Consider the following 23,777-nt stretch of genomic DNA (forward strand, 5'->3'; position numbering starts at 1 on the left):
GGTCCCTCTCTGTCCCCTAAGGATCTGGCACACAGATAAACAGTGCTCAATAAAGGCTTGTCGTGGGTGAAGCTAGGGTGTCCCTCTACACAGCTCAGAGGCTTTGCTGGACTGCATAGCATACCCAGGGCAACCAGCAGAGTCCCAGTCCCGCCCCTAGGGCTCACCTGCTTAAGGAAACAGGAACAGCCCGGGGGCAGTAGCCCCACCCCACTGACGTGCAGACCCTGAATCGAAACCAAGGCTCCTGCAGGTTCTGAGCACAGCAAGAGTGAGGGCGTTGGCCGACCAGGGGTCTCCCAGGTAAGTGCAGGGTGGGAGTCCCTTAGCCAGCCACACGCCCACTTCTGGGCCTGCCCCATGCTGGGTGAGGCCCGGGCCCGAGGGCCTCAGCGTCATCCCAGATTTCTAGAAGACAGAGCGTGAGAGCCAGGCTGGGCCAGAAGGAGGGACAAGGTGGTAGAGACCAGGAAAGCAGAAGGAATTTCCAGTGGGAGCTGACCATTGAAAAACGGAGCTGGGGCATGGGGGAGGGCATACCTGGCAGGGAAACAGCATGGACCAAGGTGTGGAGGGTAAGAGAGCTTGGTCAGTTTGGGGTAGAACAAGGATGTCCCTTAGGGCTGGAGTGTGGGGGACAAGGAGATGGGGAAGCCCCAGTGTCTGGGTCAGGAGGTCAAAACTTAGTACGGATTCATTCATCCCTGGATGTTCATCACCAGACACCCCTGCACACTCGTCTGTGCCTGCCCAGCACCAGGTAGTACTGGGGACCCAGAAAAATCCAAAATGACCTAGCCCTGGGCCAGGTCTCTGGGCGCCCTTCATATGGGGGAGACAGAAACAGACACAGTGCTTTGTGCATCTCGGTCGATTGATAGTAAATGACTCCGGCGCTCGCCCAGGCCCCTGAGCTTCCCACTCATGTCTCCCCTTGCCAAACCAGTGTGACAACAGGACTGACCCCTGTGGTTATTAGGATCGCAAGCTGACCCTCAGCCATAACCACCTGGAAACTTTGAAGAAACTTTGTGTGTCCAGGGGGCACACAACCAGGTTGTAGAGAGGAACCAAGCCAGCGCACATGGCCCTGGGGTTCTGCTTTTATTGGGCTTGGTGGGGGGGTGGCTAGGGTTTGGGGGGCTCCTTATTAGTGAATGTATAACAAGAGCAGGAATTTGAAGCATGGGAAGAAGGAAAAAAGAAAAGAAAGAAGGGGGGGAAATGATCCAAATGGCCAGTTACCGAAATCAACTAGGATGTCTGAAATAAAGGAACCTCGTGGTGGGGCTGTGGGGGTGGGGGAAGAAAACCAGGGGGTGGGGGGGGGATATACTGGCTCTTTATCTAGTTGTGCGGCTCTCAATGTGTTTATTCGTGATAGACTTCAGTGAGTTCAAGCAGATGACTTGGCAGTCAAAGCTTAAGTCAGGCACTTGAATTAACAGAAAGAAAAACCAGCCATCAGGACTCACATGCACGGCAGACACTTGACCTCCACGAGGCAAGGCTAGGCAAAACTTGGGCAGGAGCAGAGGGGAAGATGGGAGACAGAGAAGGAGGCCAAGGCTTTGTCTAGGGGAAGAGACAGGAAAGCTGCCTGGAGGAGGGGATATTTTTGCTGGGTCTTGAAGGATAACTAGGAGTTCTCCCAGGTAGAAAAAAGAACAAACCTGGACACTACTGGATTCATGAGTATTTATCATATACACAGAGCGCATAGTTCTGAATACAATAAACTGTATTTTCCCAGGCAAATATGGTCATATCCCCAAACTACAGATGAAACTAAAGGCACAGAGATATTAAGTGACTTACTCAAGTCACACAGCAGCTGAGTGGGGGAGCTGGCTCTGATTCCAGGCTCTTTGCTTTGTCACCTGACTTTATTAAATATTTCTTAATAGATCTCTTTAATTTTACTCCTCCCAGAATGCCTTTGGGCCTCTCCCGGGTGGGCATGCTCAGCATCTGTCTTCTGGCAGAAGAAAGTCAATATTGACTAGGTTAGTCAATATGTCCCCACCTCTGGAAACAGCCCAGTAATTTTATTTATTTATTGGAGAGAGAGAAAGAGAGACAGCGAGAGAGAGCATGAGACGGAAGAAGATCAGAGGGAGATGCAGATTCCCCATGGAGCTGGGATCCCGATGCGGGACTCGATCCTGGGACTCCAGGATCATGACCTGAGCTGAAGGCAGTTGCTTAACCAACTGAGCCACCCAGGCATCCAATAAATAAAATCTTTTAAAAATAATTTTTAAAAAATCAGGACTATTCTTTTTCTTCAGCTCCCTGTCATTGGCTCACAGTTCCAGTGTTACCTTGAGCTTAAAACTGTCGAAACTCATGTGAATTAATGTTGTTGTCCCTGACACATTACAGATGTGGCTTTGGTGCCACCAGACATGATGATGTTGGGAGCAAAGGAAGTTACTCAGGGCCACATCTCTCTAGTGTTTCTTCACTTACCATTTTCTTTTTAAGATTTTGTTTATTTATTTGACAGGCAGAGATCACAAGTGGGCAGAGAGGCAGGAAGAGAGAGAGGGGGAAGCAGGCTCCCTGCTGAGCAGACAGCCCGAGGCGGGGCTCGATCCCAGGTCTAGATCATGACCTGATCATGACTTGAGCGAAGGCATAAGCTCAACCCATTGAGCCACCCAGGTGCCCCTTCACTTACCATTTTGCCATGTCCCCATAGCTCCTGGGATGTTGATATTTATTTAAATAAAGTCAGTTCATCTTTTAAAAAAGTATTTGAGAGAGAAAGAGAGAGAGTGTGTGCACTAGCAGGAGGGACAGAGGGAGAGGGGGAGAGAATCTCTAGCAGACCCCATGCTGAATGTGGAGCCCAATGCAGAGCTTGATCTCAGGACCCCGAAATTGCACCCTGAGCCAAAACCAAGAGTCGGGTGCTTACCCGACTGTGCCACCCAGGTGCCCCTCAATAAAGTCAGTTTTTAAGCTTAAATGCATCTATTTATAAAGGGAGCTTTCTAACTCGTAATAGTGTAATAAGAATAGAAGGACAAGGAAAAGTTCTGGGAGGATTTTTGGAAGAAGCCAATGAATGAATGCATAGTAGGTGCTCAAGAAACACAAGCCAGTTTCAAGCCTGTTGCTCTCACCCGCTTGGAGGACTTACCCCAGGAGGAGGCACCATGAGCTGTAAGAACAGAGCAAAGTACAGGAGGTGGACCAGGCTTGACTCTCTCTCCTCCCTCCTACTGCCAGGTAACCGCTCCCCAGAAAGCCATGACAGAGGCAGGAAAACTTCCCCCACCACTGCCCCCTCGACTGGACTGGTTTGTGCAGACGCAGGTGGTTCAGCTCTCCCAAGAAGGGATCCCTGCATGGTTCCACGGTGCCATCTCGAGAGAGTAAGGACACACACACACACACCTTCCACCATGCCCTTCACCCTCTTTCCTTGTCTGCCCCCGCCCTGGGCAGATTTTCTACAGAATTCTGGACTCAGCTTGGCTTGGTGAACAGAGCTCTAAAGTCCTGGGCAGGTGGGGACTCGGTGTGGGACGTGGGCCAGCTACTTCCCATCCCTGAACCTCAGCTTTCTCTATACTAGTGGCCACCAGATCAGCACTGCCAGGGACCCATTCCCCGAAGCCAGGCATCCACCATCAATCATGGCAGGGTGCAGCCTCTGAATCCTCCTTAACACAGTGTCCCAAACAGCTGCTCTCCATCCATCAGGGACATGACCTACATGCACTTTCTACACTGGTCTGAGTTCTGAGGACATGAACAAATACATCTCATTAGTTCACCCCCTCAGTTCTCAAACAAATGAAGAGAACATCTATGGCCAGCATTAGCCTAGAGACATTGAGAGAATGTCACAAAAGCCACAAAGAGGGCAGATTGGCCACTATCTCTGAGTTTTGGGGTGGGGACACCCCTAAGAATATAATGTGAGCCACGTGTTGCAATTTTAGCTTTTAGTAGCTATAGTAAAAGAAGGAAAAAGAAACAGGCAGAATTAATTTTAATCTTATCTTTTCTTCAACCCAGTATATCCAGGATATTACCATTTCAACATGAGCACTAAAGGCTCACTCATGAGATAGTATCCATTCCTTTATCCTATAGTAAGTCTTGAACCTCTGGTATCCTATGCCAAAAGCGCATCTTAAAAACCACATTTTAAGTGAGCAGTAGCTACACGTGGTCAGCAGCTTTTGGAGTAGACAGCTTGGGTCCCAAGTCTCCCCATCGTGTCCTATAGAAGGCCACCTTCTTCCTCTCTGTGACCCCAGGATAATCATAGTCACGATGATGGTGAATACTAGTAGTAATTTGGTGAGAAGTTACTGGGTATGAGGGCATTTCAGGCATCAGGAAGGCAGGCAAGGGTGGTGGGATATAGAAGAAATTCTGTCCTGGGGTCAAAGTCATCAGAGGCCTCTGCCCCTGATTGGAACATCCCTGTGCCTGAGAATCCCAAGGTGTGAAACCACAACAAGGGGGTTTAGGTTTGTTCAGTCCTGGGATAACGGGTGCACATCTCCCTCCTGTGTCTGTCCTTCCAGGGACGCCGAGAATTTGCTGGAGTTAGAGCCACTGGGATCCTTTCTCATTAGAGTGAGTCACAGCCACGTTGGCTACACGCTGTCCTACAAGTAAGGCCCGGGCTAGGGGCCAGGGAAGGGGTGGGAGGGCTCCAGGGTTTCCTGGGAGGAGGCAAGGGGTGTATCATGCCACAACTGCTCAGAGAGCAGCTGGTGTCAAGTTCTAGCCAACTCTGGCTGCAGCTGCAGGTCCGGCTATAACCAGCAGATGGGGGCTTGGTGGTAACAGCCTATGTGTCCGAGAACAGGGGCTGCTGGGAGCCCAAGAGTGGCTGCTGCCCTCCCCTAACCACCCCTCCCCATTCAGCCATCTGCTTGGCAGCTCTGTGACTCCACCCACAGGAACATGTTAAGGAAACTTAGGGCAGTCCAGCTCCTTAAGGCCTCAAAACCTGACCGGGCGTCCCACAGGATTCAACAACACAAACCACTTTTCAAAAAGGACTCCAGGCCAAAGGAATTAAAAAAAAAAAAAAAAAATCCAATGGCTTCACTGGAGAGTTACCCACCATGGGAAAAGTTTAGGTCCTGAGTCACACAGTCTAAGGCTTGACTCTGCCACTTACATGCTGTGTGACCTTGGACAAGTTACTCAACCTATCTGTGCCTCCCCCAAAGTCCTCATCTCTAATATAAGAATGTTAAAGTCATTCAGACTGTTGTGAAAATTAAATGAGATATACTAAGCACATAGTGGGCCATTAATAAGTGCATCCATCCATTAATAGACCATTTATTGAGGACCTGCTGTGTGCCAGTGCATAGACTTAGCGTGGAGGCCTGACTCTGGTTTTCACTACCATCACTTCTACCGATCCTTTGACTCCAGCTAGACACCGAGCTAAGCTTTTATCTGCGGTAGCTTATTCCATTTTCATGAGAAATCCCGAGGTCAGCCTTAGTAGCCCCACATTATAGATGGGGAAACTGAGGCACAGTGTAGTTAGTACCAGTGTCACATGGCTAAAAAAATGCAGAAGGCTTCTAGGAACCTAAACATTAGAGCTGCAGCCTCAGTGCCACCAGCTGGGGGAGGGGCTGGTGGGAGATGGGGTCGGAAGGAGGAGGAATAGGATTTCTAGTCCCAGCAGTGTCACCGCAGAGCCCAGAGCTGCTGCCGCCACTTCATGGTGAAGCTTCTGGATGATGGGAGCTTCATGATCCCTGGGGAAGAGAAGGCCCATGCCTCGCTGGACGCCCTAGTCACATTCCACCAGCAGCAGCCTGTGCGGCCACACAGGGACCTGCTGACCCGGCCCTGTGGGCAGGTAAGGGTTGGAACCCCTGGGGGACTGTAGCCGCCCTCGCAGGGGCCAAGCCCCCAGACTCATTTTGTTCCCATGCTCCCCATTCAGCCTCTTGTGATTCTGTCTTGCTTGTGGTCCCTGCCCTCCCACAGCCCCACCCCTTCTGGTCCCCCTTCCTTGCCTCACCCCAGCCCCCCAGGCTAATTCGTTACAAGGGTTCGTTTGTGGGGGTATAACCTTGGCTGATCTATAGGAATAATATATCTCCTTAGAAGGCTCATGGGAGTGGAAGGGGATGGCGGGGTGGGGGGGGTGAGGGGGTGGGGGGGTTGCTCCTACCCTCCGAAGCTACTGTGGGAGGGGCAGGCTTCCATACAAGGTTCATGGGCAAGGCAGGTCCTGAGCACCACCTTCTAGGGTTTGTCTGGGACCCTGGGACCACCCCCATCTCCCTCCTTGGGAGGGAGATGAGCAGTACACGCCCTCTGCCCTACAGAAGGATCCAGAGAACTTGGATTATGAGGATCTCTTCCTTTACTCCAATGCACTGACTGAGGAAGTCACCAGCCCCGCCCATGTCCCCAGGGAGCATCAGAATCCTTCCTCCTCCTATCCCAGGGCTGCACCTGAGAAGGTATGTGACAGAAAGCTCGCATCTCCAACACAGGGGTGGGGCAGGGGCAGAAGTGGCCAACAGCTGACAGAGGAGACTTTCTAGAGTGAAAAATTAGACCCTATAGCTCTAAATATAAAACCTTCCGGTGATTTTTCAAGACACTGCAATGAAAATCCAAACGGTGACCTCAGCTACTCCTTGTGTCCAGCACCAGCCCAGTTCCAGCCTCTCTGTTATCCTTTCTGTTGTTCTGATGCATCAAACTAGCCTCAGGATCTTTGCATGTGCTGGTCCCACCTCAGGAACTTTGCACATGTTTGTGCCACCAACCTCAGGGCCTTTGCACATGCTGTGTGTGCTCTGCTCCCAGATTTCCTATGCCTGGCTTCTTTCTTCAATTCTTCAAGTGTCTCCCTCTCCAGACTCCAGACTGGAAGTAGTCCCCTCTGCATTCTCCATCACCTCACTCTGTTCATTCACTGCAGATCTCTCCTCACAATTTAAAAAGTCTTTTTGTGGTTTAAAAATTTGTGCATTTTCATGTTTCCTGCCTGCCTCCCCTATCAGACTGTGAGCTCTGGGAGGTATTCATAATTTAACTGGTCTTTTCCTGGGTTAAAGTTTATTTGTAGGTTTTCATGTTTCCTGTCTGCATCCCCTATCAGACTGTGATAGTGAGTGGTGTCCTCCATGCCCCCACATGGCAAGGAAGTTCTGATAATAGTGGCAATGAAACAGGCTGGTAGGATGAACATCAGTGGGTGTGGAGCTAAGTGGTGAAGGAAACAGTCAGGGAAGACCTCCTGGGGGAGGCGGTGTAGACCTGGGATGCATAGGATAAGGAGGAGTCAGTCACACACAGTGATGCAGGGAGGGTGTTTCAGGTAGAGAAAAGAGCACATGCAAAGGTCCGGAGGCTCAGTGTATTTGCAGATCAAAAGAACAACAATAGCCAGTATGTGTATGGAGTGGGCTGAATGAAAGGGAGGTCCCTGGGAGGTGAGGGGCCAGGAACAGCAGGAGCCAGTCATGCAGGGCCTTGGGGCCTGGGTGAGGAGCTGGCATTCTAGTCTAGTTGTGCAGGGGGAGTTGCAATGAGAGAGCCTGTGGCTACCAGCTGCAGGAGGGGCTGCCTGGTGGCAGTAAGGAGGTGGCAGGAAGGAGGTAGGGACTGTCCAAGGCAGAGACTGGGAGGGACCAGAAAAGGATCCCTGGGGGTAGAGCAAGAAGAGGATATTTTAGGCATTTTAGAAGGGAATCTGGAGGTGGGGGGTGAGGGGAAGCGAGCTGCTGTCATGGCTTGAGTCCCTGGGGCCTCCATTATTTGGGAGGTGATCCCAAGATGTGCCAGTAGGGGAGTGGGGAAGTGGGACAGAAGAGGGCGGCGCAGGAAGGGCGTGTTAGGGAGCAGGTTCCCCTGTGGGAAGCCAAGGTTTGGTCTCCCCCCCGGGAAGGCTGGAACTCTGCATGGGACATGCATTCCGGTTATCCCACCTTAGGGGAAAGGAGTTGGGGTATTGATACTCCATCTCCCATTAGTCCTTGGTCAAGTGCCACTTCTGGGAGATTTTAATTCTCTGCACTTCTGGCCTGCCATGGGTTCATAGAAGGACCCCGGCCAGAGTCCCCTCTGCTGGCCTTTGGGAGTGGAGCTGGGGGCACTGAGTGCTCAGGGCAAAGGGAGATGGATGGGGCATTGTCGCCATCTGCCACCAAGGTCACCTGAATGACCAAGTAGGTCAGGGCCTGAGGACTCCATCTGGCCTGTTTCTGTCTGGCCCATGAGCTAAGCATGGCTTTCATGTTTTTGAGCAGTCGAAAAGCATAAAAATGAAAATAATATGTCATGAGCTGTGAAAATCAGATGAAAGTGGAATTTGCATATCCATCAAGTTTTGCTGGAATGCAGGCACACTCACTCGTTGACGAACCATCTCAGTTGCCTCAGAACAGAGACTGTGTGGCCAAGAAACTTAAAAATATTTACTCTCTGGCCCTTTATGGAAAGAGTTTGCCAGTCTCTGGGGGAGATAATGAAGGTGTTCATGCGGAGGGGGAGGGGGCATGGGATCAGGTTTGGGGGTTCACTTGGGGTCCTTCTCACCCCTCCAGATGTCTGAGTGGGACCCATGTCCCAACCTCCAGGGCAGATTTAGAGCTCTGGTGGGTGGGATGGCCCAGGTCTCACCTGCTCTTGGTTTCAGACCTCAGCAAGCCCGGTCCTGCTTCACTGGCCAAAGGGAAGGGAGCCACGAGCACAGATGGACAGAGTCTCCACGGAGGAAGCCACTTCCTCCTGCCCCCCAAAAGCTCCTCTTGAGAAGGCCTGCCGGAAACTCTGGAGGAACCTCAAGACACTCCCTGAGACAGGCAAGAGGGTCCAGCAGCAGCTGCCATTCCACCTGCCATCTGTGAACTTGTCTTCGCTCTGGAGTGCTGGGCCACCAATAGCGACACACAGCTCAAGGACCACGCCAGGTGACACACACTGGGACGATAACGTCGACACAGACAGCTCAGTGGCCATGTCCCCTGCAAGCCCCTCATGGCCCCAGGATCGGAGAGACAGAGCCGACCCATCCAGGAAAGCCTCAAGATTGGCCAGCTGGAGTGAGGCGACCCCGAGGGTCAAGGGTTGGCACCAAGCGGTAGTGAGGGCTCTGTCCTCCAAAGTGTCCAGACCAGAGACAAAGGACTTGGCAGAATCCCAGAAGGACTGGCTCCCTGAGGAGTACCACCCACCACCACCCTTTGCCCCTGGGTACTGTTAAAGAAGAGCTTTGTCCTGGCTCTGGGGGTTGCTCACACTGGACCCCTTGTTATTAGTCCTCAGGAACCGAGAAATGTAATAAAGACATTGCTTGGGTCTGGTCCTGCAGCTGCCGGTGGGGTGACGTGGTGATTTGAGTAATAATAACCAGTTACAGGAAGGGTCTAGGGCATCTACTGTGTGCCAGGCCTCACGCCAAAGCCTCCACGTTCATTATTTCTGTTCCGCCTCTGAGCAGGCCCAGCAGGTAGGTTCATGCTGCATATTTTAAAGAAGAGACTAGGGGTCAGAGAGGAGGAGAGGCACAGCCAAGGTCACCCGGTTATAGGAGGTCAGTGCCAGGATTTGAAACCCAGTCACTTGGAGTTCTTTCCCTACATCCTCTGCCCCTGGCTCACCCCTAAGTACATCCTCACCCATAAACAGAGCTCTTCACATCTTCCTCCCGGGGTTCTCGTGCAAATGAAGGAGGTGAGACTTGGAGCGGGCTTGGCACACGGTACACACTTCCAACATCAAAATCAGCTTTAGGAGAAGCATATGAGCCCCTTTAAAGAAGAAGACAGCCAGCCCCGGGTCATGGTTAGCAGTGGGTTCTGGAGGAAATCCCAGGTCACAAGACTGTGTGACCTCTAGTGAGATCCTACACCTCTCTGGGCTTGTTTTCTCATCTGGAAAATGGGGAGAGAAGCAATCTCTCTACCTCAGGATGAACCAAAAGGATGCACATAAAAACTGAGGCTTTGGCTCACAGTAGGTGCTTAGTAAGTGGAAGCTGTGGGGGGCGGGGGTGAGCAATGACACACAGTGGAAGGGTCTGGGAAGGGTCCTGGCAGCTCGTTTCGATTCCAGGAATGACCATCCCTCCCTGGAATTACTGGGGCTCTAAGTGAGCCCCCAGATGTGGTGGAGTGGATGTGGGGCTTCTCAAATCCTCATAGTGTAGATATTCTGGGATCTGGAAAGAGATGGGCCTGGGCTCAAGGCTGCCTTTGTAGATGATGTGTGAGGTGTAGCCTTGGGCTAATGAGTCCGTTTGCTCCGAATGAAGTGTGATTGCTTCTTAGTCAACCCCACTGGGATGCCACAGGCAGCCAATGCAATGGCAGAGAGACGCGTGCTTTGTAAACTGTAAAGTACAGTGCCAGCCTCAGAGAAGGACATTGCTGCCACCTCCCCCAGAGACCTCCTCTGGCTGTTCTAATGAATGAGCATGGAGTTAAAGCTTTGGTCCCTTTGAGAAGCTCAAGGATTGGGAGGAAAGAGGAGACTTAAGAGGTTGGAGGCAGGGTTCAGCCTTGGGAGGCCCGGGGATGAGATCCCATGGGCGTGATCTCCACATCTGGTCTCTGCCCCCCAAAACTCACAGCCACCAGTGCACCTCCAGCTCTCACGGTGGCCAGAGATCTAGAAGTCAGCCACTCCCTAGTATAAATGGGGAGATCAGGGTTCAGAGGGCATAGCCACACCCAGGGTCACGCAGTGAGGGCAGAGGTGAGAGCCCAGGCTTCCTCTCTCCCATCCGGCAGGTTTAAGGTGAAACACGTGTCCTCCAAGCAGATGTGACTCAATGATGTGTGTTTATTCCTGGAACCCAGGGAGATCGAATTCCATCATGGATTGAGGGGTCACCCCGTCCTCCTCTGACCCGGCTTCTCCTCCATGGTGCGCTCAGATGCGGATGTGGAAGGTGCTGGGTGCAAAAAGATGGAGAGTGAGTCATCAGGCAGAGAAGGTGGCCCTCCTTTGTCACCCCTCCCATCCCCGAACTCTCCCGTAGGGACTCCCTGAGGCCAGGAACCACAGCAGGAGATGGATCCCCTCAAGAACCCCAGGCTGCGGCCCCCCTCAACCCCCACAGGGGTGGAAAGCACACCTCTGTGGACGGGAGTTGACATCCTGACTCCGCCGCAGACTTGCTGTGGGACTTTGAGTGAGTGGCTACCCCTGGGCTTCAGTTTACTTCTCTGTAAAATGGGGATAATAGCCATCCCTCTGCTTGGGGCTATAATGAGGGCCAAGGGGGAAAATGCACAGGGCACTGCCACACAGAGATGCTGTCTTCTGTAGGGCTCATTCAGTTGTCATTATTGCTGTCTCTGTCTGCTAAGAGACCAGCCGCGCTTCTCTAGGTGGTGGGGGTGCCCTCTGTGCATGTCAGGACACATAGTAATAGCCACGACTGCAACCCCAGCACACAGATATAGAGCATCTACTGTGTGCCAACCCTGCCATAAAGTCTTTCCATGTACTAACTCAGGGATCGACCAACTTGTCCCATAAAGAGCCAATCGGTTGGTATTTCCAGCTTCGTGCAAGGAGTCAGCTAGGCCTTGTAGCTCGAAAGCAACCATGGCCAATCCAAGTACAGGCAGGCCTGGCTGTGTGCCAATAAACCACTGCTGGACACGGAAATTTGAATTTCATATCCATTTCACGAGTCACAGAGCACTATTAGTCTTTAATCTTTCCCCTGCCATTTAAGAAACATAAAAATCATTCTCTGCTCACGAGAGGTACAAAAACAGGTGGCTGGGCCACCCCCTGTATTAACTGGCTATCTGCCCTACGATGGGGGCTCTGATTCTCTCCAGGACTGCCCAGTACAGTTGTACACTCTGTTCACTGCCAAATGTTCAGGCAAGTGAGCACTGAAGACCAGCCATGTTGCATTCACCCAAAGAGCTGCATCCACCCACAGGGCATTACCCACAGGGTCCCCAATTATCCCCATTTTAAAGATGCAGGGACTGAGGCCAGGAAGGCTGGGAAAGTTCTCCAAGGTCACAAATGAATGAACAGAGGAACTTTCACAAATGGAGTCTGTGAACTAGTTCTGTAGGAGCCCCTCTCAGACATGCAAAGTGGCAAGGAGTGTCACACCTGAGGAAGTCGGGTGCCCGCAGGATCATGTTCTGGAAGTCTTCCAAGGACAGCCGCCCATCGTGGTCACCATCGGCCTCATCCAGCACCTTCTCACACACCAGGCTCACCTCCTCAGCACTCAGCTCCCCCCGCGTCAGCTTGGTCACTGTCTGCTCCAGGTCCCACGCACAGATGTAGCCATCATTGTTAAAGTCTGTGCAGTGGGATGGAGGGGATATGGAGTGGGGGCACAGCTGGGCACAGGCAGGTTGGGCCTCTTGACCCCATGTTACAGAGGAGCAAAGTGAGGCACTGGAGAGAAACCAAGACCCTGCGATAATAGCTGGGTCTTGCTTTGGAATTGAGCAGAGTCCTGGTGGGAGGTCATTCATTCACTCTCCAAGTATTTATTGAGCCCCTACTATGTGCCAGGCATATGTGACTGTTTTTCATCTACTCACTCAATAAGGATTTAGAGAGTGCCTATTATGTTCTAAGCACTGTGACAAAGTTCCATTAATTCGACAGGTTTTTAGTGAGCACCTACTATGTCCTAGGCGCTGTGATAAATGTCCATTCATTCGGTCAGTCAACAAGTATTTATTGAGCATAAGAGACCGATGGGGAAGAAAACAGACACTGTTGCTGCCCTTGGGTCTCATCAGAGAGAAATCCATAAGAAATGAACAGATTATGAACAGAAATTAAGCAGCACTGCTCCGTGCTAGAAGGGAACTAGGATGTGGGGTGGAGAGTGATTGAGGGTGGAACTGCTTTTGCCCTAGACTTCAAGATGAGCAGGAGTCCAGGAAAAGGCGCTGGCAGGCAGAGGGAACAGCAGATGCAGAGGCCGGGAGGGAGGAAGAGTTTGGAGTGCTGGAGGAAGAGGAAGGCCAGTGTGGCTGGAAAGGAGTAAGGGGATGAGGGGAGCAAGTACCAAGTGTGCAGGACAGGGCCACGCAGGGCCTCAAAACCCCCGGGGAGACATCAGTGATGGCAGCGCAGCCCCTGGTCCCAGGCAGAGTCTCGTTCCCACTCCCCACCCCACTCCCACGCTCCCCCACCCCCATGCTCTGCACGCACCATAAATTTTAAAAGCATAATAGGCTTTGAGGTCGCGGGGAGCCATTTCGCTCATCACGGAAAACATGTCCAGGAAGTTGTCCAAGGTCATGTGCCCGTCCCCGTCCTCAGAGAACACCTGGGCAATCCTCTGGCGGAACGGGTTGTCCTGGAGGCAGGAAGCAGAGAGGCCATCCCTGACCCGGGACTCCGGGCTCCCTATGGAAACGCTCTCAGCATCCACCTTCCTGAAACCTTCAAGTACCCCCCACCTTCAAACTTCCTCCCGCCGGTGGCCTTCAGGCAACTCCTTGCTCTGGACCTGTGGTCTGGGTGGCCTTGACCTCACTTGTGGCTCCAGATGGAACCACGTGACCTGGTTGAGGCCAATCAGACAGCGCTACCATTGGCAACCATGATTGGTTCTGGGGTAGGTAGCGTGACTCAAACTGGCCAATCAGAGGCTGCCCTGGAAGATGCATCTGGAGGGACCTGGTTTCCGGTGGTTGGAGAGCTGGCAGGAGGGATCTGGGACCACCGGGGCTTCCCTTCACCACCTCGGGCAGACAGGCTGCCTGAGACTAAAGCCCCTTCCTGGGGGAAGCTGAGAGATGAAGAGAGACTCCTGAGCACACCCTCAGAAACCCGGGTTCCAGCCAGACCTGGTGATAGCTCTGCCGCCTGGGGTTTCTCCTCCTGTGTTCCAATACATTTTGTCCCTCTCCAATGAGGTCTCTGTCCCTTGTGATAAAATCATCTCTGCTCAGTCCCTCACCCCACAAATCCCCTTTGGCAACACAAACTATGTGACAAACATCCAGCTGAGAAGGACCTGCCTTTTTAGCGGCTCTTGCTATGAAAAGCAGAACTCAGGTTCCCTGACTACTTGCCATGCCATAGACCCCATGCCAAGCCCTTCACCAGCATTATCTCATCCCATCGTTCCAACGACTCCCCGGTCTGAATCCTGTCTCTGTCACATCCTAGCTGTGTGACCATGACCAAGTTTCTTAACCTCTCTGAACCTCACTTCTTACATCTTTAAAATGCATCCACTTCATAGGAATGCCACAGCAGGTATCCTTACTATTTTTTCTTTGCCTGCCCAATGGCCCGCAAATACCTTCAGCTCGGGCATGCTGCCGATGAGCTCGTAGGGCACCTTCACATCAGGGCTGCTGGTATAGTCGAGGGGAACAAGCTGGGGAGCCAGGTCCTGGTAGCGATAGAAGAGCCTGGTGCGGGGAGGGAAACACCGGGCAGGGCTGGGAGATGGCATGGGGAGGACTTGTCCCCTTTCTCTCATTCTTGCCACTGCTCACTCCACACAGGAGGACTGAAGGATCATGGGTCTCCAAGAGTCATCTGCTCTGGGCCCTATCCTCAAGCACCCAGAGCCAAACACAGGCACGTCTACCCCCTGGGGACAGGGCCATAGTGGAGAGGGCCCCAGAGCCAGGGGAAACTCAGTGGAGACATTGACACTGGGCTTTGAAGAATGAGTAGGAGCTGACCAGGCAGGTGGGGATGGCGAAAGGGAGTGTGCTTAAGGTGAGATCGTTTCGCATCAAAATTCAGAGAGTCCGAGTGAATCTCTGAATCTCTGAGTATCATCACATTGTTGGCCACTGGCTCTAGAGACCCCCCCCCCATTCTCACATTTTCCTTCCTTCTTCCCCATAATGCAAGCATTCCTTAACTGGGCCAGAGCAGAGACAAAAGGCCAATATTCGGGATTTTTTAATGCATGCAAGACATTTTGCAAAATACCAAATACCACTGACACCAGCTAGATGGTGAGGCCAGCTCTCCACTCCAGTGTGCTCCCCTGCTGTCACCCTGTCTTCACTGGGGGCATGAAAAGCAGCAGCCTTGGTGAGACTATCTTTGGTGAGTCAGAGGTCCCCAAGCTGCTAAGGGTTGATTCCAAGGGAGATGGGAACCCCTGGGCCATATGATGGCTAGGAACTCGAAGAGGAGGTATCTGGAATTTCAGTCCTGACCACCCAGGTCCCTGTCTGGGCCCCCTCAGGGAACAGTCTGGGTCTGGGCTTCTGCATGGCCATGAGCATTTTCCTCTTCCCCTCTGAGCTTGAGTTATTCTGCTGATAAACAAAAAGCTTGGGTGGACGAAATGTCAGCCCTCTAACTCCTTGGAGCTCTGCCCATCTGCAAAGCTGGGGTCAGCCTCCCCTGTCCAAGCCTCAGTTTCCCCATCAGTAATCTGATTCTGATGGCCAGGGTGACCCTATGAGCTGTCCTCACCCAGACAATGGGGCTCACTGGTGAAAGGTGTGCCCATCAATAATGGATATTCCATGCCCACACAATTCGGGCCTTGGCCCCTATCACTCTGTATCTGAACCCCGGCCGGCTTGGGTTTCATAGCTCCGAGTTCATGGGTCGGAGCCTCTGGACAATGGCTGCGTGGGCACTGAGCAGTAACGTGGGATACCCATCTATGCCTCTCTAGTGCATGCCAGCAACCTGCAGCGGCCACAGACTGCCTACCCGCACCCTTACCTGGATGCTACCCCCACAACCCAGAGCTGATTCTAGCCTCTGCCCCCAGGTGCCCAGCCTTCAGTCCCAGCCTCTTCACACTGGCCGCGGGAGGGGGGATCTTTCTAACATGCTGATTCCCACTCCCCCACACCCCTGCTCACATACTCTCCATGACTCCCCACAACCCTTGGGAGAAAGCCCAAGCTAATCAACCTAGAGACAGTGACGATGTGACAAGACGTGGCTTCTCAGCATCCCCATCTCGGCCTCCATCCACTGACCATGCCCGCAATCCCTCCCTTTGTGTTTTAACCACCATGGGGCACTCAGCCCTGGTCAATTACAAACATCCTCCAGCGAAGGAGAGAAAGTTGTTTCCAGATCTTCCTCCCTTTCTCCCCAGACTGACCTCATGATTTCCTTTCTTGTGAAGAAGGTGCAATCCTGCAGAGAGAGATAGATGTCGGCTTGGCCCAGAGCCTGCTTCAGAGGCCACCTTCCTCTCCCTCCCACTGCGCGGCCATTTCTGCCTGTTGTTGCACACAGAGCTGCACCAGGAATGCTTGTAGGCTGCACACCCAGGACAAATGATGCTGTCCCCACTTCTCAGGCCAGGAAGCCAAGGCTGCCAAACCTCCTGAGGGCCCAGCCCATCACCCCTACCTGATACACTTCCAGCTGCTCATGAGTGAAGACTGTCTGCTTGTTGCCCATGGTGATGACTACTGCCAGGACTCTGAGACAAGCTCCCAAAGACCCCAGTCTCCTCAGGACCACACAGGCTTCCAGGCAGCTGCACACCAGTGTCTGGGCAAATCTCCCTGCCCTGGCGTCACCTGCCCACCCGCCCGTCACCCCCAGCCTGGTGAGATCAAGTTACAGCTGAGTTCTCTGGGCAACAGCCCGAGTACGTTCATGGCCATCAGGACAAGATGGACTGCAGGAGGTCCCAGAAGAGCAGACCACATCTGCCATGACTGGGTGAAGTGGGGGTATGGGGCCCCTTCCAGAGACACGCAGGGTGATGGGGAGACAGCAAGCAGATCCCAGCTCAAATACCGCCTCTCCACCCACCAGCTTTGTGCCTTAGACACATCACCTGTAAGCCTCGTTTGTAAGTTGGAAGTTATATTAGTACCTAACTCATCGAGTCGTCCTGAAGATCTAACGAGACCATTAAAAATTTTTTTAACCATTTGGTTTAAGTCAATTTTAGGCACTGGGCAAACAAGCTAAAGAGGTCCCCAGATGTACACTGAAGGTGATGATGATAATTGATGATGTTATAGCTTAAGAAAAGTGATCCAAGGTGTAAGTTAGAGAACAGTCAGTTAAATAATATCAAACAGAATTCCTTATTGCAGGACTTTTTCAGAGCCGTTAGCATGCTAATGTTCACCATGAATCCTCAATGGGTACATACAAGGTAACAGCTACCAACCTTATTAAGACCCAGAATCCTTTTGGGCAGAACACCTGGGGGTCAAAAGTCCTCAACCTGGTGCTCCACGCTCTTCTTCCTTTGGGTCTCTCCTGTCCCTCCACTTTCTTCTCCTGCTCAGCCTTTTCCACTGCCACCCCTCACCCTCACTGAACTGCTCTGGGATCTTCCCCTTCCCTCATTCCCAGTCTCTCTGGCCTGGACGATCACATCATCAATTCTCATCCACCCCATCTTGTAGAATGTGACTATGATTCGGCTTTAAAGACCCCCTTGGGATGATTTGAAAGAAAAAAAAAAAAACCCTGACAATATCAAGTATTAGAGAGGATGTGAGACAACTGGAGCTCTTATTAATTGCTGGTGGTGTTGCAAAAAGTCCAGCCACTCTGGAAAATGGATTAGAACTTTCCTATAGGGGTGCCTGGGTGGCACAGTTAGTTAAGCCTCTGACTCTTGGTTTTAGCTCAGGTCATGATCTCAGGGTCATGAGATTGAGCCCCATGTCCAGCTACATGCTCAGCACAGAGTCTGCTTGAGATTCTTTCTCCCTCTGAAGATCTTATTTTTTTACTTACTTATTTGAGAGAGAGGGAGAGCACGAGTTGGAGAAAGGGCAGAGAGAGGGAGATGCAGACTCCCCACTGAGCAGGGAGCCCAATGCGGTGCTTGATCCCTGGACCCCGGGATCACAACAAAAAAGACATAAAATAGCAAGTTGTTGGCCAGGATGTGGAGGTACTGGAATGCTCATACACTGCTGGTGGGAATGCAAAATGGTGCGGCTGCTTTGGAAAACAGTGTGGCAGTTCTTTAAGAAGTTAAACATAGAGTTAACATATGACCCCAAAGTGTTCACTCCGAGGTGGAGAGTATTGAAAATGTATGTGCCCATAAAGACTTGTATGTGAATGTTCATAGCAGCATTATTCAAAATAGCCCCAAAGTAGAAACAACTCAGATGTTTGTCGATAGATGAATAGATGAAGAAATTGTGGTTTGTGGGACACCTGGGTGGCTCAGTTCATTAAGTGCCTGCCTTTGGCTCAGGTCATGATCCCAGGGTCCTGGGATCGAGTCCCACATCCGGCTCCTGGCTCAGCAGAGAGCTTGCTTCTCCCTCCCACTCTGCCCGCTGCTCTCCCTGCTTGTACTCTCCCTCTTTGTTAAATGAATAAATAAAACCTTAAAAATTTTTTCCTTAAAAAAAAAAATTGTGGTCCATTTATACAATGGAATACTATCCAGTCATATAAAAGAAATGAAGCACTGATGCTTGCCACAACGAGGATAAGCCTTGAAAATACCACACTGTGTGAAAGCAGTCGGACACAAAAGGCCACCTAGTGCGTGATTCCATGTATATGAAATGTTCAGAAGTGCCAAGTCCACAGAGACAGCACATTTAGTGGTTGCTAAGGGGCTGGGGGAGGGAGAAGGAGATTGACTGTTCAGGGGGCTGGGGTTTCCTTCTGGAGTGACAAGAATGTTCTGGAACTAGACGGTGGTGACAGTTGCACAACTCCGTGAAGGGGATAAATCTCACTGAACTGCACACTCTAAAGGATCACTTGTAGGGTGGGTGAATTATATCTCTGTTTTTAAAAATATCTGTACGGGAAGAGCGATAGCGACTTTATGCATAATGACTAAAAACTGGAAGCAATGCAAATATTCTTCACCTGCGAAATGGTTAAACTGGGGTCCATACATGCAAGAGATGACTATTCAACCATAAAACGGAATTAACTACAGATACGCACAAAATGAAAGACCCTCAGATGTGTTAGGCTAACCGAAAGAAGCCAGACTCAAGAGGCTACCTACTGGACGATTCCATCAGAATGACATACTCAACAAGACAAAACTATAGGGACAGAAAACAGATCAATGGTTGCCAGGGGCTGCAGATGGAGGAACAAGGGAAACTTAGGGGAGATGAAACTGTTCTATATTTTGATTGTAGTATTGGTTACATGGCTGTATTCGTTTATCAGAACTCATAGAACTGTACACCAAAAAGGGTGAGTTTTTTTGCATGTAAAAACATTTAAAAAAATGAAAACAATAAGAAAACGAATTAGCAAACACCTCCTTACTCCCCAGTGCCTCATGGTTGAAGTCCAGATTCCTATGCCTCACCCTATCAGGGACTCCGTGATTTGGCTATGTGTCTCCCCACCCATAAACAATTAATTATTGAGCACCTAGTGTGTGCCAGGCACTGTCCTAGGTCCTGACGATACGAAAGCAGTGCTCTCATGGAGCTCTTGTGCCAGTGGGGAAGCAACCAAATAAACACATAATTAGTCAGGAGTGTAAAGCTCCAGGAAGAAAAATAAAATGGGGCAGGGATAGAGAGAGAAGAGGTTGGGCTAAATGGATTGGGAGAGGAAAGCCCCCCTGAAGAAGCAACATTTGAGTAGTGACTGGAGGGAACTGAGGGAATCGTGAGTGGGAAGGGAGTCCCTGGCAGTGAGAAGAGCAAGTGCAAAGGTCCTGAGGCTGGAGTAAGTTTGACACAGTTGGAGGAGGGCAAGAGGGTGGTTCTGTGTTGGAGCTCACCAAGCACTAATTAAAATTACCAAGCTGCTCCTCCAGTTGGTCCGCCAGCAGAGGCTGCCTCTCTGACACCCAGCTCCAATCATGGGATTTTTCTTTATTGCATTTCCAAAGAAATAATTTTTCATGGCACACATAAATTAATTTTATCTTTGTATGGATAAATACCAGCTTATATTATGACAAATAATAGGCAACAATTTCCCCCTTGTAATATAAGGTAAAGAATTTAGAATCATAATGACAATACGGCATTTCAAAAATCATCAGGGGAAAACAAATCAAAACAACAGTGAGATATCACTATCAGGATGGATATCATGAAAAGAACAAAAGCCGGTAAGTGTTAATGAGGATGTAGAGAAATGGCAACCCTGTGCAATGTGGGTTGGAATGCAAATTCCATAGCACCAGCCATGGAAACGGGTATGGAAGTGCCAAAAAATTAAAAATAGATCTCCCATAGATGCCAGTATACATCCAGAAGAAACGAAATCAGGATCTCAAAAGAGGTATTAACATTCTTACGTTCACTGCAGCATTATTCACAATAGCCAAGATATGGAAACAACCTAAATGTCCATGGATGGATGAAAGGATAAAGAAAATAGGACATATAGGTACGGGGTGGGGGGTGGGGGTGGGAGAAGGAAATTGTGCAATACGTAACAACACGGGTGACCTCTGAGTGCATTTGCTCAGTAAAATAAGCCAGTCACAGAAAGACAAATACTACTGGATTCCACTTACAGGAGGAGAAAGTAGAATGGTGGTTCACAGGGGCTGGGGGAAGGGAGAAAGTGGCTTACTAGCCAACAGGCACAAAAGCAAGGTTCATCAAGCAAGACGAATAAGTTCCAGAGGTTTACTGGACATTATATCTATAGCCAACAATAATGCTTTGTACACTTAAAAACTTATGAAGAGTTTAGAGCTTACGTTGAGTACTCTTACTACAATAAAATATGATAAAAACAAAATGTAACCACCATAGGACCCAGCACTTGCCCTCTTGGGCAATCCAAGAGAAATGAAAACGTGCATTCATATAAAAACCTGTAATGGATGTTTTATTCAAAACAGCCCCAAACAGGAAACAACCCATATATCTTTCAACAGATGAATGGTTAAACAAACTGGTTCATCCAAACTGCGGAACACCATTCAGCAATAAAAGGGATACACCTGACAATTTGGATGAATCTCTGGGGAATTCTGTTGACTGTTGGGGGGTGAAGCCAATCCTTAAATGTTATGTAATGTGAGTTTCCACTTACATAGTGTTCTTTAAATGACAAAATTATAGGAATGAGAACAGCAGGCTGCCAGTGTGGAGGGATGGAGTGGGGGTAGGGGATGGGTGTATATCAAGTGCCTCAAGAAGGGTCTTGGTGATAATGCACTGCTCTATATCTTGCCTATAATAATGCCAATATCCCAGTTGTGAAATTGCACTAGAGTTTGGTAAGATGTTACCATTGAGGGAAAATTGTTGTAAAGTACACATAACATTTACCATTTTGACCATTTTTTAAAAAAAATTCATTTGAGAGAGAGAGACAGAGACAGAGCACACAAGCAGGGGGAGCAGCAGGCTGAGGGAGAGGGAGAAGCATATTCCTCGCCAAGCAGAGAGCCCAACGTGGGGTTCTATCCCCAGACCCTGGGATCATGACCTGAGCCAAAGGCAGATACTTAACCATCTGAGCCACCCAGGTGCCCCCCATTTTGACCACTTTAAAAAAAAAAAAAGATTTTATTTATTTGACAGAGATCACTAGTAGGCAGAGAGGCAGGCAGAGAGAGGGTGGGGGAAGCAGGCTCCCCACTGGGCAGAGAGCCTGATGTGGGGCTCAATCCCAGGACCCTGAGATCACGACCTGAGCCGAAGGCAGAGGCTTTAACCCTCTGAGCCACCCAGGCGCCCCCATTTGGACCACTTATAAGTGCACAGCTCAGTGGGATAGAATACATTCACACTGTTGGGCAGCTGTCACCATCTGTCCCCAGACCTCTTTTCATCTTGAAGAACTGAAACTCTGTCCTCATTAAACAGCTCTGCATTCTCCCCTACCCCAGTTCCTGGAACTCACCATCCCACCATCCCACTTTCCGTTTCTGTGAATTTGCCTATTCTGGAAACCTCATGTAAATGGAGTCATACGGTATTTATCCTTTTGCGTCTGGCTTCTTTCACTCAGCATGTCTTCTGGGTTCAGCCACATTGTAGCATGTCAGAATTCCTTTCCCTTTTAAGACTAATATTCCATTGTATGGATAGATCACATTTTATTTATTCATTCCTCTATCAATGGACTTTTGGTGTCTTTCCACCTTTTGATTGCTGTGATTAACGCTGTTATGAACATGGGTGTGCATATGCAGTCAATTCCTTCTTTCTGTGTCAGGATCCCACGTCACACTTGGGATCTTAGGCTCCTGACCGTCAGTCTGTTTTGTTTTATTTGGTTTTGATTTTTTAGTCTTTTTTTTTTCCCCCATGACCTTTATAATCCTGAAGATTACCAGTCAGGTACTGTATAGAATGTCCCTCATTTTTATTTGGTATTTTCTCATGATTGGACTGAGTTTATAGGGTTTGGGGGGAAGACCTCAGAGGTGAGATGTGCTCCTCATCACATCATACCTGGGGTTACTTGATAGCTACATGATGTCACCAACAATGTTGACCTTGATCTCTTGGTTATGGCGGCATTTGCCTGTTTTCCCATCCTTGCGTAACTGCTTTCCCTTTCCATACACTATTCTTTGGAAACACTGCAGATTGTGTTAAAGAAATCCTCCCTATCAGGGTCCTCGATGGTACAGAGGGCAGTGTCATGTGATAAAGCACCAGTGTGGACACTTAGAGTTGGACAGTGATTTCGATGATTTGTAACTGTGTCTGAAGACACGTAGAAAACCTTAGCTGATTTATTTTATTTTCTTTGTATGTATATGCAAAAATAATATATAATAAAAATCTCTGTGTATTTAAATGTCATGACTTTTTTTAAAAAAAGATTTTATTTATTTATTTGACAGAGGTCAAAAGTAGGCAGAGAGGCAGGCAGAAAGAGAGAGGGGAGCAGGCTCCCTGCTGAGCAGAGAGCCCGATGCAGGACTCAATCCCAGGACCCTGAGATCATGACCTGAACCAAAGGCAGCAGCTTAACCCATTGAGCCACCCATGTGCCCCTAAATGTCATGACTCTTTAAGAGGATATAAAGTAAAAAATTTTACAGGGTCCTGGGATCGAGCCCCACATCGGGCTCTCTGCTGAGCGGGAAACCTTCTACCCCCCTCTCTCTCTGCCTGCTTGTGATCTCTCGCTCTCTCTCTCTCTCTGTCAAATAAATAAAATCTTCAATAAATAAATAAATAAATATAAATAAATAATTTCAAGTGAGCAAAAGCACAGGAATTTAGCACAAATCTCCTCTTAGAACATTAATTATCAATAGGGGCAATATTGCTCCTAAGATGGTGAAAATTGGCTCTGGGAGGAGGGGACACAAAAACCCTAGATGCTTCAATGGTTTGTGGCTCTCTCCAGATCTCAATCTTTTTTTTTTTTTTTTAAGATTTCATTTATTTATTTGACAAAGATCACAAGTAGTCAGAGAAGCAGGCAGAGACAGAGGAGGAAGCAGGCTGCCTGCTGAGCATGACCTGAGCAGAAGGCAGAGGCTTTAACCCACTGAGCCACCCAGGCATCCCTAAAGCTCAATCTTTGACAAAAACCTCATCAGTGATACTGAACTTCTCTCCTTAAACTAAATTGAATTGAGCTCTCTTTAGGGGCTGTTCTCTTTAGGGAATGATAATGGGGCGGGGGGGAAGGTTGAGAAATGCTGTCACAGAGGTTTATAAAATAGTGACTCATCTTACAATGCATGGCCTCACACTGTGGTGACAAAAGCTAGGCTGGAACAATCAGCATAGGTTGGATTACAATTTGTGCCTCAGTTTCCCTACGTGTAAAATCAGGATGGTTTGTGTAACAGGTGGCTGTTCCATGGATCATCTAATTTACATTAGATGATGTAATGTAAATTAGATGTTAATGTAAATTAGATGATCCATGGAAATCCAAGGGAAGTATTAGCTGTTGTTAGC

General features: G+C 49.7%; 2 protein-coding genes across 4 annotated transcripts; one reads left to right on the forward strand and one right to left on the reverse strand.

Annotated features, from left to right (window-relative positions):
- Positions 1–145: 145 nt before the first annotated feature.
- Positions 146–9,330, forward strand: HSH2D (hematopoietic SH2 domain containing). Of its 3 annotated transcripts, none has more exons than XM_059160344.1 (7): positions 146–303; positions 1,933–2,006; positions 3,238–3,383; positions 4,551–4,602; positions 5,672–5,857; positions 6,333–6,470; positions 8,657–9,330. In XM_059160344.1, exons 3-7 carry the CDS (start codon positions 3,259–3,261, stop codon positions 9,221–9,223), a joined length of 1,068 nt encoding a protein of 355 aa, XP_059016327.1. In that variant the 5' UTR covers positions 146–303; positions 1,933–2,006; positions 3,238–3,258; the 3' UTR covers positions 9,224–9,330. The 3 variants fall into 3 exon arrangements, with proteins under 3 accessions (XP_059016327.1, XP_059016324.1, XP_059016325.1); XM_059160341.1 differs by having other exon boundaries at positions 158–303; positions 4,551–4,640; positions 5,692–5,857; XM_059160342.1 differs by lacking the exon at positions 1,933–2,006 and having other exon boundaries at positions 158–303; positions 4,551–4,640; positions 5,692–5,857.
- A 1,459-nt stretch (positions 9,331–10,789) lies between these two features.
- CIB3 (calcium and integrin binding family member 3) lies at positions 10,790–16,368 on the reverse strand. Its single transcript, XM_059160345.1, has 6 exons — positions 16,318–16,368; positions 16,064–16,098; positions 14,273–14,384; positions 13,171–13,318; positions 12,106–12,301; positions 10,790–10,915 (listed from the first exon to the last, which is right to left on the reverse strand). The coding sequence occupies exons 1-6, from the start codon at positions 16,366–16,368 to the stop codon at positions 10,894–10,896; spliced, it is 564 nt and encodes a 187-aa protein (XP_059016328.1). The 3' UTR covers positions 10,790–10,893.
- Between the last annotated feature and the right edge of the window lie 7,409 nt (positions 16,369–23,777).

Source organism: Mustela lutreola, chromosome 2 (genome assembly GCF_030435805.1).
Source record: "Mustela lutreola isolate mMusLut2 chromosome 2, mMusLut2.pri, whole genome shotgun sequence".
Classification (NCBI taxonomy): Eukaryota; Metazoa; Chordata; class Mammalia; order Carnivora; family Mustelidae; genus Mustela; species Mustela lutreola.